Source organism: Phaethon lepturus, unplaced genomic scaffold, assembly GCF_000687285.1.
Source record: "Phaethon lepturus isolate BGI_N335 unplaced genomic scaffold, ASM68728v1 scaffold4442, whole genome shotgun sequence".
Classification (NCBI taxonomy): Eukaryota; Metazoa; Chordata; class Aves; order Phaethontiformes; family Phaethontidae; genus Phaethon; species Phaethon lepturus.
In genome coordinates, this window is record NW_010525397.1 from 27,638 (window position 1) to 46,113 (window position 18,476).

At 42.7% G+C, this 18,476-nt stretch overlaps 1 protein-coding gene across 1 annotated transcript in view; it reads right to left on the bottom strand.

Moving 5' to 3' along the window:
• The window catches only part of LHFPL2 (lipoma HMGIC fusion partner-like 2), a 19,125-nt gene extending 13,088 nt beyond the window's left edge, over positions 1-6,037 (bottom strand). The window contains exon 1 of the mRNA XM_010282723.1: positions 5,463-6,037. Coding sequence (XP_010281025.1) covers positions 5,463-5,892 — 430 coding nt within the window. The 5' untranslated portion in view covers positions 5,893-6,037. The remainder of the gene's footprint in view (positions 1-5,462) is intronic.
• Positions 6,038-18,476: the final 12,439 nt, after the last annotated feature.

Sequence of the window (18,476 nt, forward strand, 5' to 3'; positions counted from 1 at the left end):
GGCACCCTCGCTGATACTTGAAAAGTCCTGGCGGTCAGGTGAAGTCCCTGCAGGCTGGGAAAAAGGAAACATTGCAACCTTTTTTAAAAAGGGTTGAAAGGAAGACCCTGGGTGCCTGGGAAGACAATTGAACAGATCCCCCTAGAAGCTATGCTAAGGCACATGGAGGACAGGGAGGTGATTCCAGACAGTTAGCACAGCTTCACCAAGGGCAAGTCCTGCCTGACCAACCTAGTGGCCTTCTACGATGGTGTGACCACATCAATGGACAAGGAAAGAGCCATGCATGTCATTTATCTGGACTTTGGTAAGGCCTTTGACATGGTTCCCAACAACATCCTTCTCTCTAAATTGGAGAGAGACGGATTTGATGGGTGGACTGTTGGGTGGATGAAGAATTGGTTGGATGGTCGCACCCAGAGGGGAGTGGTCAATGACTCAAGGTCCAGATGGAGATCATGATGAGCGGTGTCCCTCAGGGTTCCATATAGGGACCAGTACTGTTTAATATCTTCATCAATGACATAGACAGTGGGATCGAGTGCACTCTCAGGAAGTTTGCAGATGACACCAAGCTGAGTGGTGTGGTTGACACACCTGAGGGACAGGATGCCATCCAGAAGGACCTGGACAAACTCAAGGAATGGGCCAATATGAAACTCATGAGGTTCAACAAGGCCAAGTGCAGGGTCCTGCACCTGGGTTGGGGCAACTCCCAGTATCAATACAGGCTGAGGGATGAAGGGATTGAGAGCAGCCCTGCCAAGAAGAACTTGGTGGCACTGCTGGACAAAAAGCTGGACATGAGCTGGCAATGTGCGCTTGTAGCCCAGGCGGCCAACCGCGTCCTGGGAGCAGGTCGAGGAAGGGGATTCTGCCCCTCTATTCCACTCTTGTGAGACCCCATCTGGAGTCCTGCATCCAGCTCTGGAACCCTCAGCACAGGAAAGACATGGACCTGTTGGAGTAGGTCCAGAGGAGGGCCAGAAAAATGATCAGAGGGGTGGAACATCTCTCCTATGAGGAAAGGCTGAGAATGTTCGGGTTGTGCAGCCTGGAGAAGAGAAGGCTTCGGGGATACCTTACTGCAGCCTTTCACTATTTAAAGGGGGCTTCTAAGAAAGCTGGGGAGAGACTTTTTAGCAGGGCCTGTTGCGGTAGGACAAAGGGTAACGGTTTTAAACTAGAAGAGGGTAGATTTTGACTAGATAAAGGAAGATTTTTTTGACATCGAGGGTGGTGAAACAGTGCGCTAGGTTGCCCAGAGAGGTAGTAGATGCCCCATACTGCCAGGTCAGGTTGGATGGGGCTCTGAGCAATCTGATCTAGTTGAAGATGTCTCTTCTCATTGCAGGGGGGTTGACTAGATGACATTAAAAGGTCCCTTTCAACCCAAAGATTCTATGAACCCAATTTTACATGTTTTTTTTTTTTTTTCCATGCTTCTGTCCGAAGCCTGTTTAGTCTCCTAGCCCTGTCTGAGCTAGGAGACAGTGGACCGTGAATACAGAAAGTGGTGAGAAGGGGTTGACCCACACGAGGCCTTCCAGATGAAGCCATCAGCACTCTGGGAAGACTTTAGAGAAGAGGAGCTATTTTATCCCCTTTCAGTAAAGCTGCCTGGCAATGCAGCCCTGCTCCAGCATAGCAAAGCAGGAGTAACAAAAACTGAGGTCCCAAACCCAGACACTTTCCTGACATGCCAGCAGCCTTTCCCCTCTGCTCTCCCCAAACCTTCCCCAAACCTTCCCAGGCACATGATGGTGTAGCTCTCCACAAAGAACCACAAAGGCCTGCTCAAGTTTCATGGTTGAGATAATGTATGTGCTGCTAATTAAGCTTCCACCTCCTGGCATGCAGTCAGGATGTTGCTGGTGGGTTGTGGCTCACCTGCTTGTTAGGCAGCCTTCAGCTGTGGGGAAGGAGCTGTGTCTGCCCGGCCATGATGCCAGAGGCCAGATCTGCCCAGCTGTGCCCTTAGAGGTTAAAAAAAAAAAAGCCAAGAAAAGTTGTTGATGACGAACTTCACAAAGGAAACTGTGTCAGAGACAAAAGTTGGACCTGTTCTAGACTCTGTCATAAGCTTCCCCCTACCCTCATTTAAAGATAGGTTATACTTAGATTACATTACTTAGCACCAAAGTGAAGTACCCAAGCCCAAATAACGCTTGTAAGCACATATATGCAATTATGCATACCAAGATATGTCAGTAAGGATACCAATTATTTACTTCCTATAATGAGATGCTTACTGTGAAAATTTACTTTGAATTGGTTCTTATCAGCTACTGTATAATAGCATTCTGCCTCTTTTAGCCTTTGTATTTCAAGTGATTCACAGATTGTAAAAATAGAATACTTTCCCCAAAAAGACATTCAAATGAAAGTCTGCCTGGCCTTCTTGCTGTTGGGTAGTAATTATCTATTTAATTACATGGCTCCATTCTTTGTACTCTCTGTTGCAGAGAAAAGATGCTTTTCCAGATGAAACGATCCTCAAACAACTCTAAAACCAGGGCCACTGACTACTGTTTCTACAGCTCCAGAAACAAGGCACTGCAGTCTGAAAATAAGGGGTATAAGGTCTTGCTCTGTAACAAAGGAATTACAGGAGCCCTACTGTCTTCCTTTATAGCTTTGTATTTCTAACTTTCTGACACTCCCCTACCCCCGCCACTATGGACTAGATATTTGTATGGCTTCTTCCCGTTGACCTAAATGAGAGTTGGCACATTTGTCCATGGGCCATAAGAGATGCGGCTTTGTGTTCTGTAATTTCACCGTAGGCATCATGCAGGTCACAACCACTGTTGCTAGACTGAAAAGATCTATCCGGTGTCTGATGTAATTTTTTCATGATGAATTCCAGGAATAAATTAACTTGCTGTATGTTTTTAATTATACTAAATCTCCACTACAAAGATACAGTGATTTTAAATGAGATTAAGTCTGCGACATCCTGAGTTCCTCTAGATTACTGTACTGTGGGTGCACCTCATCTTTGAAAATGAGATGTTTGACGTACTTGCAAATATTGGACTGATATAGGCTGATAAACAAAACAATTTTGTGAATTCTTCTCCTACAATTATTATAAAACCTAATTGTTCACATTTGAAAGAATGACCTTACACTTAAGATGATTAAGGCAGGGTTGTATCTTGTTCTCTGGTCAGAGCATTAGTCTAGCTATCATAAGCCCTGAATGGATTAACCATGCTGACAACTGTCCCTCTTGCAAAACTCAGGAACTGAGAAAGTTGAAATTAACAGCTGTTACAAGTAAGAAAAAACACAATGAAATAAAAGCTCCTTTCTAAAATGTCATAAGGAAAATAATTTCAGTAAGTAAGCAGATGCTGTAATGCTACTGGCATAAAAGCAGCAGTGGACCCAATAAAATTAATCTTGAGAAAACGAGTTGCTAGCCACAAGATGCCTGGCTGCAAATACTGGCAGGCATACTTCTCATAGCAACGGTTTCAGTAATGTGACCTTTCTATTACTTGGTTTCATGCTGTGTCACTTACATGAATTATAAGAAGGTAAGTGCTTCTCTCCTCAGTACAGTTCCAAAAAAGGACTGATGTATCCCCTAACACGTAAGAAATGCTTTGTCTGCTGCATTGTTCAGTTCTTGAGGCCACAAGTCCCTTTAGAGGTACAGCTGGTTTGATAATAAAACATAAAACTATCTTTACACGTGTTTTCTCACAAATACCTGGTCTCCAGAACAGTATTCTAAGATACAAGAACCTAGTTCCTGATAATCTTGATGTTAGACTACATATTCTGAGATGGTATCAGAGCTGTAAGTAAAGTTATCTTTTCAATAGACCCAAGTCTTGTGCTGCTAACCAATCTATCCCATACAAATAGCCCTCCAAGAGAAAAAGAGTAATGTCATCTCTTGAAAAAGAGGTTTCATAAATTATTTCTGAAGTACGGTTAAGAAAGCAAGGAGCTAAAACCTTCTCCCAGCTTAATCTGCACTGGAGAGCTGCTTCCTTGTCGCAATGGTTCTGGCAAATTCTGTGACTACAGCAAAACCCATAATTTTTATCTAAAGGACATTCATCTGCTAATTGTATGCCATGATCTGAACAGAAGCATCTTGAGCCAACTTCGAGATCTAATTCTACCCCAGAAACACAAACCTTACATTGTGGGTGATGTGAAATAAGCAGTATGCTTTTATACCAAAGTTGCATGGAGGATGGTGACAGCCACCACGCTAGTGCTTCCCAAGCCAGGCATACCTCTGGCTCTGGAGGGCTGCAGCAGGCACCAAATTTAGACTAAGATTAATTTAGGCCAAGATTAATTTAGGCCTCAACTAAGTACATGAAACTAAACAACTTCATAAAATTTTGAAGACCTACTGCTTACCTCCTGTCTAGGTACAACTGCTGCAGCTGTGTTTGGCCACCTCAGTGGAGCTGAAGGGGAGAAGCTGGATTCACATTTCGAACAAACAAGTTAAGCCTCCTAATTTTTGTTGTAACAAAACCATTGTATGAATTGAAAACATCTGCTTAAGATCACCACCAAGAGGGACAGAGGAGGTGGCTCCACTCACTTCCTCCCTCCTGGCAGGTCTCTGAGTGCTGCCAGAGGTAGGGCAGAAGATCACTCTCCTCCTCCAGACGACCACACGCATATAGCAAAAAAGACAAAATCCTGCATAAGGGAGAGGTTCTCCTCACAGCTCGCTGGTGAGTACAGAAAGCCAAATACTTCTCTAACTAGGGCTGCCCAGTGTTGGTTTACTAACAGTATGTAACGGTTTTACTCTGTGAAATCCATGGGTTTAAGCAGAAATACCAAATCTCTATAACTAATTAATCTTTTCAGACAAAGCACAGATGATACTTAAGATAGAGAAAAGATAAGCTCACTGGGCTAAAGAATGGGTTTTATCATAACGTATCTCTTGTCAAGCTCACAGCCTTGAAGGAGGCTGCTTATCATGAAACCCTGGAGAACCAGGTGTGTGACTGCAGGCTGTTCTTATCCCTGGAGTGGTACTTGCTCTCACGACAGTCATTAAGTCTCAGAGACACTGACAGAACTGTCTTTGGTCCATGAAAACATTACTAAATCAGCAAGAGGGAGATAGACTGCCTTAACACGAGTATTAACTTGGCTCTCTGCTGGTAACAAAAGAGAGAAGTTTTTGTTACTGAAAGAAATTCAAACAGAGGGAAAAAACGGAACAGCAAACAAAAGCAACACTGGTCAGTTCATTTTGGCACACACCAGGCTGCAATCCCGCTGCCAATGTCAATGTATTACACGCTGTGTAACTGTAAATTTCAGTTGTGTTTCAATAAACAGCAGCATATAGAACCACTCTGGGTCTGCCTAAGGCAGTCTGTTTGTAGACAGGACAGAACTGCTATGTTTCTTCAGCTGAATGGCCCCAAAATTAAAACCTTTAGTTGCTCTCAAAGTACACGTACCTGCAATCCCTTGTAGCAGCCCACAGACATTAAAAATGCTTTTCTTCATAATACTCTGCACACACATAGTAAAGACAGACACAAATGCCACGGCACAGAGAATCATGATTCCCACGGCTAGGAAAATAGCGGTTGCCTGCCAGAACCCACTGGCAATCTCACTGAAGTTTTCGGCGTAAGGACCACAAAGCGTGTCTCGTCTAGAAAGCTGCATATGGGAGATTCTGGTGCAGCGCCCATAGATGCCCAGCGTCGGATGGTAAGGCTCCTGCGACCCCCCTGTTCTGTTGTCCACATCCTCAGCACTTGAAGGCTTCGCTTTGCCAATCAGCCAGTCTGCACTCATGAAAGCGATGAGCTCTGCAAAAGCCACCACAATACTCAGGAGAGTCCATAGCATCGACCGACATGTTACAATGACATGACACATATTGATGTCCAGTGCTTGTGATCAGTGCAGCTGACAGTCTTAAAATCCAGGCAGGAGGGTAAAAAAAATTAAATTATGAAAGAAAAAAAGGCCCCTAAGAAAATCACTGTGGCTGCTCTGCCTGTTCTTTCAGCTCTCTCACAACGGCCAAGGCGAAATTTTTCAGGAGAAAAACAGCCCCAAGTTTTACAAGCAGTGCAGTCATTTGTTCTCTCCGTTCAGTTCCTCCTTTCTCTTTCTGGGATGCTGAGCTCTGAAGTACGCTTCTCTTTCTTAATATTCATACTGGCACATGACGCTGCAGGCTGGGGGGGGAGGCCGCAAGGACTGCCCACTGTTTGACATCACACACCTACCAGAAAAAAAGAGACAACACATCAGCAGCGAGAAAAAAGTCTTACTTTCCACCCCCGCAATGAGCAAAGATCTCATGCAGATCCACATCAACACGCAAAAGCTCTAAGAAGGGCCTGTCAAACAGACCCTTCTGGAAACCTCCCTGGTTCGTCCCAGGGGAGTGATTCACCTCCTGCTGCCCAGCTGTACTTATGGTAGCCGCGAGCGCTTGTCAAGCGCTTTGCAAGCAAAGGTCTCAGTAACAATCAGCAGTACCACCCACTCCTACCACCACGCCCCGGTCATCCTCCGCCGGTCGAAATTACCATGGTTGCTGGCAGTTACCCAGCAAAATGTTAGTACACGTTTAAGCAGTTTTACAGACGTGTGGCTCCTGCCTTCAGTTGGGGGAGGCAGCAGCGTGCTTTCAGGAAGGAAGCTTGGCACAGCTCCGCCTGCCATGGGCAGCAGGGTGCAAGGAGCAATGAGAGAACCTCCTTCCAACCTTCTGTGCTCCTCCTGACTGCAGCTGAGCCAACGCTGGCCTCAAGAGAAGGTGAACAGGATTGCAGCTGGGGACAGCCTACCCCATGATGCGGTGACACCAGCCCATCCCTTTGAAGCCTGGGTTTGCAGAAGCAGTGCTTCCCTGGGTTCTGCATCCGGCTTTACACCAGCGTTTCAGAAAAGCGATGTGCCTGCAGGTATATCACACACCTCATCTTGAACTAATGCTGACACCGGCAGCCTCTGGGTGACTTACACCACTGCAAATAGAAATCTGTGGAAAAACGTCCCAGTTGCTGCCAAGTGGCCAAGAGACCTAGTGAGAGGGGTTGCCAGTCAGCCTTGAGCTTCCCAAGTCCTCTCAATCCCTCCCCTTCCACAGGCCCTCTCCATGCTCGGACCGCAGCAAAATGTTCCCCAAGGCTTTCCCCGGGCGCTTATGCTGCCTTTCAACAGTAGCCGATGATATTCCCAGAGTTACACTTATCTTAGTACAAGAAGCAATCGGAGATCGCTATACTTCCAAACCGTATCCAAATGACTGGCCTTAACAAAACAAACAGGTCATCACACACGCCTCTGCACTTGAACTGAAACCATGTCGCTTGAAAGCAAAGAGGGGAGCAGGAAATGCCCTCACGTTACCCACTCCCTGATGAGAATGCAGCTCTTCCAAATTTTCCTCACAAAAACCAAAATACCGACATTCGACTAGAGGCAAAAGAATCAAGAACCAGATCTGGACCTCACCGCTGCCAAACACAAAGAGGTCAGCAAATGCCAGAAGAACAGACATCACCATTTGTGTCTCAATTTTTTAAAGCTTTGTCAAAGAGTCATAGGGTTGGTATTTAATTTCGTAGGAGTTTCAAGCCCAGTGGTTGCATCCTAGTCCGACTCAATGCAAAATGAAACATACACCCACGACTTTAACACATTCAGAATTTCATCCAGCAATTTCTGCTCCCTTCTGTACTAGTCATAGTTAATCATCCCCAAGATTTTATCCACATTACTCTTCTTCCTCATCTAGATCTGCAGAATCCTCTGGTACCAGCAGACACAGACTTAAGTTGCTGTGCCAACAACTGAATTTTGTCCCCCCTAGTTCAATGTGACAGCATTGCCTTAAAAAAAGGCAAAACATATTTAGTTGTGCTTTGAGCCACACTGAGATAACAGTTCAGCTCATTTTCCATTTTTGGGGGTAAAGCATGAAGTTTTCAAGCAACCTGACATACTGATGACTCGGATACACCCTTTTTAATAACAGAGAGATGAAGTGTCAGCCTGCCAAAAAAAAGTTAATTCTCTCAGTATTTCCACTTCAAATAGTAACTGGAATGTAGGAAAAGTCCACTACAAGCCTACATTCTTCTGATGTCATCGGCATGATTAAAGAGAATTTAATGGAAAATGTCTTTATTTTTTAAGAGAAGTTCCAAAAAGCTCTAAAATCTGTATTTCTGTGCAAGCACCGAACCCATGTGAACTTGTCTTTGTAATTCCTGGATTTTAATTGAGGTGCAAAGGACATAGGGGTTGAATACTGTACCTGCTTACTCTGTATCTGCTGAACATAATAAAATACTGTTTATTGAACACAGATGAGAACAAAGTTCATATTTACTTAAGACAGTGGAAATTCCACATGAACCCTGGCAGCCATAAAACATGGTACTGATAACAAACACGGGATGCCCTATTAGAATCAGAAGGAAAAGACGAAACCATGGAGTTCTTTTCAATTTGAAATGTAAGTGCAAGAATAAATTGCAGTAACATTTTAAAACACCCTATCTCCAGAGAAGTCACCACATAATCAAAATAGCCTGGTCTAAAGATGATGTGGAGGTCGTGTCACATGGGATGTATACTTCCTGTTTTGCAATGCAGCGAAACTTCAGAGCACCTAAAAGTTGATAAATGTCACCGTAACTACAGTTCAACAGAACATGCTCTGCCTTCCAAAGAAACCTGCACAATGCAGCTTTTCCCAAGTAATGAGTACTTTATTCTGATACAGAATGTATCTCCAGAGCAACATAACATTATTCATGGGAGAGCTTCTGCATAAACTTATTCTTGCACTAGTGGTGTCCTTGAATGGGAACACCATTCACCGACAGCTCCTTTTCGTGAGCAGATAGACAGAAACATATAAAGTAGGATCACACATAGACCAGAGGAGCGGCAGGGGCATTTCTTCTTCACGAGACTTAGCAGAGAGAGATTGCAGATGAAGCACTGGCCATTAGCTACAGTTCAGTCACACTTGTGTGGTTAAACTCTTCCTTCCAACACATGCCACCTTGAATTTCCAAATGAACATTAACTAATTCTCATGCAGGTCCAACAGCACGTTTGTGCCATACATCAAAACCTTTCCAGCTACAGACTGTGCTAAATAACTGCACTTCATGAAGCTTCCCTCCAGCACTCTGTTCTCCACTTTTCTTCCATTTTTGCTTGACAGAAACTCAAGCTAGGCCCTTATGAGGCTGAAAACTGGCTGTTTATCCATCCTCTCAGTTTCCCACCCCTTGACAAGTTTTTTGCCATGACAGAACTGTATGTGCTTCACAGCATGCCACTCAATATCCACTTCTGTCAAAATATTTGCTTTGACAGCCAAAATTCAAAATATACAACAGTTCTTTAACCCTCTTGGTTTTAACTCATTCAAAGTAATTTGCGTTGAGGAAGCAGACTGCCTTTTTTTTTTTAGGTTCATCAGTTAGTCATTTGGGCCTCCTCCTATTTTTACTATTGCATTTAGTTGTACAGGCAAGGAAGGCAGCTGTCTGCGCTGGGCAGGCAGGTGCCCCAGGAGGAAAACAGTCCCACCCAGCAAACACCCGCACACCACAGCAGCTCCCCAGCACAAAGGTCTCAGTAGCGCCATCCCACCCCATCATACAGCCCACCATTCCTCGGCTAGACAGCACAGCTCTTGGACAGGTCAAAAGTACACCTTCAGCATCATTTACTCTGCTCCCTGAACCATGCTGATGGTTAGGCTCTGCATTAAGTGAAGTCTAACACAGGGAAAAGATGTCAGTGAGAGCGTCAGTGCCTCACAGTAGCCACAGAAGATAAAACTGAGTTCTTGAATGCAAAATCTTTTGGTTGTTTTAATCTTAAGAAAACAAACCATCTTAAAATATCACAAAAACTTTCTTCCTCTTTAGACACAATTTTGACAGCCAGATACTTTGCCTTGAGTTATAGTTTCACATCTCTAGCTAAGAATATTCAGCTGTTGCCTTTTACTACATAACATTGCTATATGCTAAGTAAATAAATAACATCTATTTTTCTGGACTAGAAAAAAAACCACACTTGCCTCCATTTTCCTTACATTGCCAAAACCAGAAAGCCAGAAGCTGATCCAAATTATAATATTGAATTAAGGTTTTAATTTTAGAGATGTTGAGCTGCGGGGTTTTGCTTTGGCATAGCAGGCAGATAGGAAGGAGCAGCTGCAAAGTTCAAATCTGAGTCAATCACATACCACAGCTGTTTATTCTAAAAAGGTGTCCTACAAGCCACATACAAGAGACCCACAAGTACCTTCAAGAACAATGTTACAGCCAGTCTTTAATGCTGCCCTTATGGTTTTGACCAAAGGTGGGGGCTTAGACTAAACCCTACAATTCAGCTTTTGCCTTTCCCAGCCCGGTTCTGTCAGCTCAAGAGTGAGAATAAATCATCTTTAGATAAGTGGCTTTTGGCTTGGCTTAAACAAACAGCTGAATGGAAGGCCACACAGACTGCTGAAACGGTCCCAATTTATAAAGCAAATCCAGGCACAATTAGACATTTTCTTCTAACGGTTGCTACAATCCAAAGCACAAGCACACGGAGAAGTTTCTAAACCTTGTTTACAATACACAAGCTTGAGCATCTCATAACCCAAAACATGCAAATCTTGGACGTCTGGGTTCTGCTTTCTCTGAAACATTGTTCATTAGCAGTTATAAACACTGTGAAAATGCTTTGAACTATGAGAGTGGAAGTGACTCCTATTTATGTTGATGTTTGCAGACTCGCTATTAAAAACAAACAGAAGGAGGCTTACACACTAAGACTCAAAATTACCTCAAGCTGACCCCCACCCAGGTTGACATGAGCTCCCACTTTATGCAACTTCCATCATTTGCTGGACAAGCAAGCTAGTCACCTGGCAAAGTGGGGCAGCCACCAAACCATGGAGCGGGAGGGACAACACTTAAACAATGTGGGTACAGCATTAGAGATTATTCATTTTCTGGGTAAGTAATAAATAAACTTCTCCCACTTGGGTCCCCTCACAGGAGGCGCATTCTTCCAGGAGCTGCTGCCCAGGAAGAGAGGGCAGGCTCCTGCCCACTTCCACTTAGTGTTCAAAGTAGTGGACCAGACACCAAGCAGCATTTCTCAGGACATACCACCATGAACACCAATCCATATTGCTAAAGGTGCACCTCTGCATTTCTACCCCCACCCTTCTTACATTTGCAAGTCACCTATAAAAGGTATGTTCATGACATTCCCCTGTCACAAGAGAACAGGGACAAAGATTAGTACTTAAGGGAGGACAAGTTGTCCCAAAAGATCTGGAGTACGCTTTCTCTGCAGATTGCAAGGAGCTCTGCTGGCACTGGTTTCTCATAAGCAGTACATACTCACCACGGGAAGCACCTGGTCCAAGAAGAAGAAAGGACACCTGGATACTTCAGTGTGTCTTTGTTTTGTTTTTTAAATGCAACACATTGCAAAGTCATAAAAAATCTTCAGGATCAGATAACAAAAGAGCAGAAGGTGCTTTAAAGCTGAAGTGGTTGCACAGCTTCAGACGAACATCAGAGTATAAGCAAAGGATTCCCTCCCCCTTCATCCACCTTCATATTTTCATCAAATTATTGCCTTCTAGAACAACATTCCAGAGCAGAGCTTTTTACTTGAAGAACAGAAAGCAAAGCTTTGATTAGTCATCACTTGTGAATTAAAGGAGAGCAACATTTGCATATCTCATAAATATTTAACTGTTATAAACCTGCACAGGCATATTAACAAGTGCATTATTGTGACAGGCTGTTGAAAACATGCCATACTCTGTTCATAAGCGGATGCATTTCACTGGTAATAGAAGCAATGTAGACTTAAAATGCACCATGTCTTTGTTCTGTTGGTACAATGTAAGATGTGAAATATGACTTAAATACTTTGCAAAATAGTTAAAACTCATTGAAGTATCCTAATCAAATCCCTATTTCCTGTCCTTTCATTTGAATTATGCCCTGTTTACTTCAGCCTTTTCCTACCAAAGGCAGAGCTTGTAGATGTAAAAGAACTATCCTTCATGTGCCCAAATGCCCAAATTCTTTTGGGCATTACACCAACAGGTAAAAAATAAATAAATAAACAACCAAAAAAATGCTGACAGTGACTGTTGTTCTCTTGAGGCTGCGTGACATGGTTATTCCATCCCATCTTGTAAGTAGGCTTCTTCCTATTGTGCTATGGAAAATGCCATCTAATTAAAGGTGGATACATTTCTAGAATACATCACTGTAAAAGAAACTAATACAAAACTTATTTCCAACTTTAAAAAAAAAAGCAGTTGAAAAGTACTGTTCTCCTTCTGACCTCATTAAAAGCTGTGGCAAGACTCCCACTGACTTTAATGGGGCCAATACATCACTGAAAAATCACTAGAAGAACAAGAGCTTCCAAACTTTCAGACCAACTGCAGGGGAGGTTTAAACACAGGATTCATTTCCCTCTTCCCTCATCCAGACAAAACTTTGCTTATTGCCCCCCCCCTCCCCCCCCAAGAGGAGATCAAGCTAACTTGGATTTCCAGCATCTCCTCTGAACCACAAATTCTCAAGCAGGAGATTTGTTCCATTGCTCTGTATTTATTGACTTACAAAATTCCTTAAACCTACAGCTATTACGTTGTGTTTTGAAAACTTACTCAAGATCTTTTGCAATTCCAAAATTTATTAAAGCCTACAAGGCTAAGAAAAGCTAAAGCGTAGTGTTTCTATTGTTGCTATCTCAAGAGAAAATTACACATCACATCAAAAATCATCACTAAGGGAGCAATCTTGGCTCAATTAGTGACAGCCTAACTGCTTAGGAATTTACCAACTGGGAGCGGAATCGTGAGTTTCCTTTCCTACTTTGATTTTTCACTAGCTCACTAAAGTCTCAATCTTCAAGAGTCTCATCTGAAGCCCCCTTTCTTGGTTACCTACAATATCACATCTGTCAAGCAGACTCAAATATTCATTGTGTTGCAATTACTTCTTGCAACAACTCTTAACTACAGCTTCTGAAAGACTTTGGTGGGGGAGAAAGGGTGATTAGGAGGAAAATGGGAAGTCGGAAGGAAAGCACTACTAATATTTGGTAGCAAACAAATCCTTGCTATTTTTATACCAAGGATTTTTACCTTAAAAGGAAGCTAGGCTTTGGCTGTTTAAATAGTTAATACTGTGTGCATGAGCTAGAGCATCAGCCCAAAAAAACTTGGAATCTGTGCTTGTTGTAAAAAGCAGTTCAATCCCATGAGTTCATCGTGACAGACTTGGAACTGCTCTTAATAATTTATGTATATTGTATTAAGATATTTATTATACTAATATATTGGTTATTGTTTAATACGAGGCTGGTGAGAAAAACAGTCAGGAAAGGAAAGAATGACTCAGTTATGCCACTTCTCAGCAAACTCTGGAGAATTGTTTACTAAAAAGACAATACTAAGACAGGAAAAGCCTGTCAGACACAGCAGATCAAAGATGCAAGGACTGTTTAGGAAGGAACAGTCTCTGAAACTGAAAGGAAGAGAAGCTGTCCTGGACAAACAAGCTTAAGAAAAAAGCACTTACTGGAGGTGCCTGTTGAAACTAGGCCAACGAAGGGACACTATATTGGGGCCCTCATTTGCCTTTAAGGCAAATCAGACCCTGCAAGCAGCCTTGGCTCCATGTATGAAGGAAACACTGCTTCAGTTAATTCTCAAAAGGAAACCGTTGCCCTATCTCCTTTCACAGTTGCAGCTGTGTTAGCAGAGCAACCACAAAGATTATAGATCTCCAGCCTGCCTGAACAGCCCAGGGTGGTCATTCTTCTGATGAGACAAGACCTAAGGCTGTAGACCTGAGGGCTGCCCTTTGCAAGCAGGAAGGACACAGAGGTGTTTATGCTGTTGCTGGCTGCATACGCCTGTCAACAATCTTTTACGTCAGTCCCTCCAGAAAGCCACCAGTTAGCAAATTATCTCACAGGTATCGACTGTTCCCCAGCTTCATGAGGCATAACGATCCCACAGTGGAGAAAGGACACACTTTCGGCAGACCTGGATGCACTTTGGATCCAGGCCATACAACTCAAGCAAACTACCCCACTATAACACCAGTGACAGATGAGATGGAGAACTTAATATGTTTCAAAATGTAGATATTCATTTATGTTCCTCTTAATTCAAACTGAAAGTGAAACATCCTTCAAAAAGAATCACTGCCGATGAGCAGTTCAGCACAGTAACGCATACAAACTTGGGTACATGACAGGAACACCTTTATTGAGCAAACACTGACTTCATTGTACTGGAGCTGAGGAGAACCAGTAGTGACTCAAGGTAACTGAAAAGGGTCGTGATGGATCACAGCTGCGATGTTTCCACACTGGAAAGCCATGTAGACATCTGAAATATCTGGGCACCACAGATATTACAACAGTAAACTTGAAAAAAGTGCATGCAAATTCTCTTATCTAGTCTGGAAAAAGGCAATGAGAAACACAGACAGACATACGATATCTCTGCAAACATCTACTGAATGTGAGCTATAACTGTTGTTAATGGCTAACCATTTAACCATGGCCAAGAGAGAAGAACTGAAGTGAGATGTTTCTGATACTGCATATTTCATTAACTAATAATTATAGGAATGCTATGTTCAGTTGGTATCTCAACTGTAAAATAGAAGTTCACTGCAAAGGGCTCAGAAAAATTTGGACTAATAATTCAAATTCTGGAAACCCCATTTTAAAGCAAGAAACAAGCAGAAAAAGATATTTATTTTAGCAACTGGATTAAATTCTAAAGCCAAAACTGGACATACTTCTACAAGCTCATCCATGCACAAAATTCTGGTTTGTTTTATGCATTTTGACTTGCTAAACTAGGCATTGATAACAGTCCTTTTCTGTCCTTAAAATATATATGACTGTGAAAATGAATAACTAATAAAAATTTTTAAAAGCTGAAAAGGGCTAGAAGGAAAAACCATCTGCACCTTTCTCTGAAAATACTGTTACCTCTCTGCCACTGATGTCCTGCAGTTTGTATCACAGCAACACTTAATGGAGCAAACTAAAGATGGACCTGTGTGGGGATATGCATATAGGTAAGGTACTTCTACACCTTCCTGCCATCTAGATATATAGGAAAAATGAAAGGAAGAAGGCATTATTAACCATTCCAGTTTTCCAGATGAGATGTTCCTCAGTCATCTAACAAAGTCTGTAGCAACACTGGGAACCGAGCCTGAATGTTGCCATTACAAACCCAAAAACTCTGTGGGGCTGACATACTCCTCAGCGATGCACTGTGCCAAGCACTTTTCTTGTCATCCTTCAAACACAAACCTCAGCTACTTTGAATCTCCAGCCCTGACATGCTGCCTGCAAAGGTACTCCTCCTTATCAACAAAGTGTGATCACAGACAAATGATACCAAATGAAATGATCATCTCCAACAGTAACTTTGATTTTCGTGGTCACTAAGAAACAGTTTTGTTACTAAACTGTACTTTTTTCCTACAGTATTCCCTGTTGAAATAGATAATTTCCATAGCAACATGCCACAACAGCTTGTCCACTGAATCAGGAAATATAAATTCACCTGCAAAGAAACAAACTTACCTCTACGACTAGCCTTCTCTACTTGTACTTCAGAGAAGAACATAATGTCAGTCATAACACCTATGGGGGATGATTCTGCCCACATCCACACCTTATTGAAGAGACCAAAGCTATAGGACAATAGCAGATATTCAACAGCTCCCGTAAGGTTATAGCGAGTGGACTTACTTCAGGACGGACAGCCTTTTTAGCTGTTGGGTAAAAGTTTTCTTTTTAAGGTTCACTGACATTCACCCTTTGAAAGCAAGTGCAGTCTACAAACTTGTGTAAACGTAGCATCCGATTGTACTGTTGCTAAAAGGTGGAAAGTTCTTGATTATGTTTTTGCCCAGAAAACTCAAATAAATCAAAATCAAACCTGCGTATCTGAAGATCTCCCAATGCTTAGATAGACATCTAAGAAACACCCCCTGCATACTACCAGCTTTAAGAAAGCCTGTCTGCTCTGTAAGTTTCAAGCATTTAATTGGATTCTGAAAATGATCTTTAAATATAAGATTACCTATTAGATTCCCTTGTTGCATTTCAAGCTCTATATAGATATAGAAGTTCATAAAAGTACGGTGTACATACACAGTGCAAGAAACAGTTTTATTTACTGTCCATCTTGCAACTTGCCGCTTCAAAATTATTCTAGACAGCGCACTGCATGTTGTAAATTGATAATGGCAATTATTAGCATTAATTGATTCTTTAAAATACATGGTTGCAATTTATAAATTTTATCTTCAGTTTCCTAATAAATGCTCTCCTAGAAAATTAACTCATTTCATCACGGACAAAATTAAGCAGATCTGAATAAATCATTAACAGCAATTATAAAATGGAAAGAAAATATAGTCATGCAGACCAGATATTTATTTAGACATCAGAATTTTACTCAGAATCTTATCTCATGAATCATAGAATCTTTGGGTTGGAAGGGACCTTTATAGGTCATCTAGCCCAAGCCCCCTGCAATAAGCAAGGACACCTTCAAGTAGATCAGGTTGCTCAGAGCCCCGTCCAACCTGACCTTGAAAGTTTCCAGGGATGGGACATCTACCACCTCTCTGGGCAGCCTAAGCCAATGTTTCACCACCTTCAATGTCAAAAATTTCTTCCTTATATCTAGTAAAAATCTACCCTCTTACAGTTTAAAACTATTACCCCTCACCCTATTGCTAGAGGGCCTGCTAAAAAGTCTGTCCCTGTCTTTCTTAGAAGCCCCCTTTACGGGCTGGAAGGCTGCAATAAGGTGTCCCTGGAGCCTTCTCTTCTCCAGGCTGAACAACCCCAACTCTCTCAGCCTGTCCTCACAGGAGAGGTGTTCCATCCCTCTGATTGTTTTTGTCACCCTCCTCTGGACCCGCTCCAACAGGTCCGTGTCTTTCCTGTGCTGAGGGCTCCAGAGTTGGACACAATATACTCCAGGTGGTGTCTCACCAGAGGGGAGTAGAGGGGCAGAATCCCCTTGCTCGACCTGCTGGCCACGCTGCTTTGGATGCAGCCCAGGATAAGATGGCCTTCTCGGCTGCGAGCGCACATTGCAGGCTCATGTCCAGCTTTTCATCTACCAGGACCCCTAAGTCCTTCTCAGCAGGGCTGCTCTCAATCCCTTCACCCCCCAGCCTCTATTGATACCAGGGGTTGCCCTGACACAGATGCAGGACCCTGCACTTAGCCTTGTTGAACCTCAGGAGGTTCACCTGGGCCAAATCCTCAAGCTTCTCCAGCTCCCTCTGGATGGCATCCCATCCCTCAGGTGTGTCAACCACACCACTCAGCTTGGTGTCACTTGCAAACTTGCTGAGGGTGCACTTGATCCCACTGTCTATGTTGTTGAGAAAGACATTAAAGAGTACTGGTCCCTATACGGACCCCTGAGGGACACTGCTCGTAACCAGTCTCCACCTTGACATTGAAACACTGACCACTCCCCTCTGGATGTGACCATCCAACCAATTCCTCATCCACCCAACAGTCACCCATCAAATCCGTCTCTCTCCAATTTAAAGAGAAGGATATTGTGGGGGACTGTGTCAAAGGCCTCACACAAGTCCAGACAGATGACATGCATAGCTCTTCCTTTGTCCACTGATGTGGTCAATCCATCACAATCTCAACGGGATCTAATAGGTAAACTTTAAATATAAGATCATTTTCAAAATCCACGAACGTCTTTCAGTATCACAGCTCAAGCTGTGCACAGTGCCAGCATTTGCATATATGCCTGTTCACAGTATTTTACTCAATGCATATCTCAGTTATGTTCTGGAACAAACTTCCTAGTTCATGTAGCTGCACATTTATCTCTGTCTCAGGTAGGGAAAACATGGTCTTCTACCAGTCTTTGTCTATTTCATTACGTTAAGACCATAGAATTAATAGTTCAGATAAAGAAATCAAATAGTCAAAACCATTTGAGCCTAAAATGGAATATATTGAGCAAACCAGGATTTTCTCTGGTTTTTTTTTTCCTTTTTCAAGATGCTTAGCCCCATGTTCTCTAACTGTTGAGTAATACAGTTATGAGATTGGTCCAAAGCATCAAAGGAGAGAAAAGAAAGAAAAAACCCAAAATAGATTACCTAAATGTGGAGAGGACAAAAACATGCAGGTAGAGAGCAAAAGACCAATGCTATAATCTCTGCAGCTAGTTTTGTTTGCCAGCTGGTTTTGTTTTGTTTTTAATTAAGTATTGTTTAATGTACTGAAATGCTTTCCAATGACTGCTAGCCATTACTAAGCTCCAGATCTCTGGTAATACATAAAATCTTGCTATTTGACACAGTTAAAGTTTTATCTTGTAAAAATACATCAGAAAAATCTTGGAAACGTTCTCT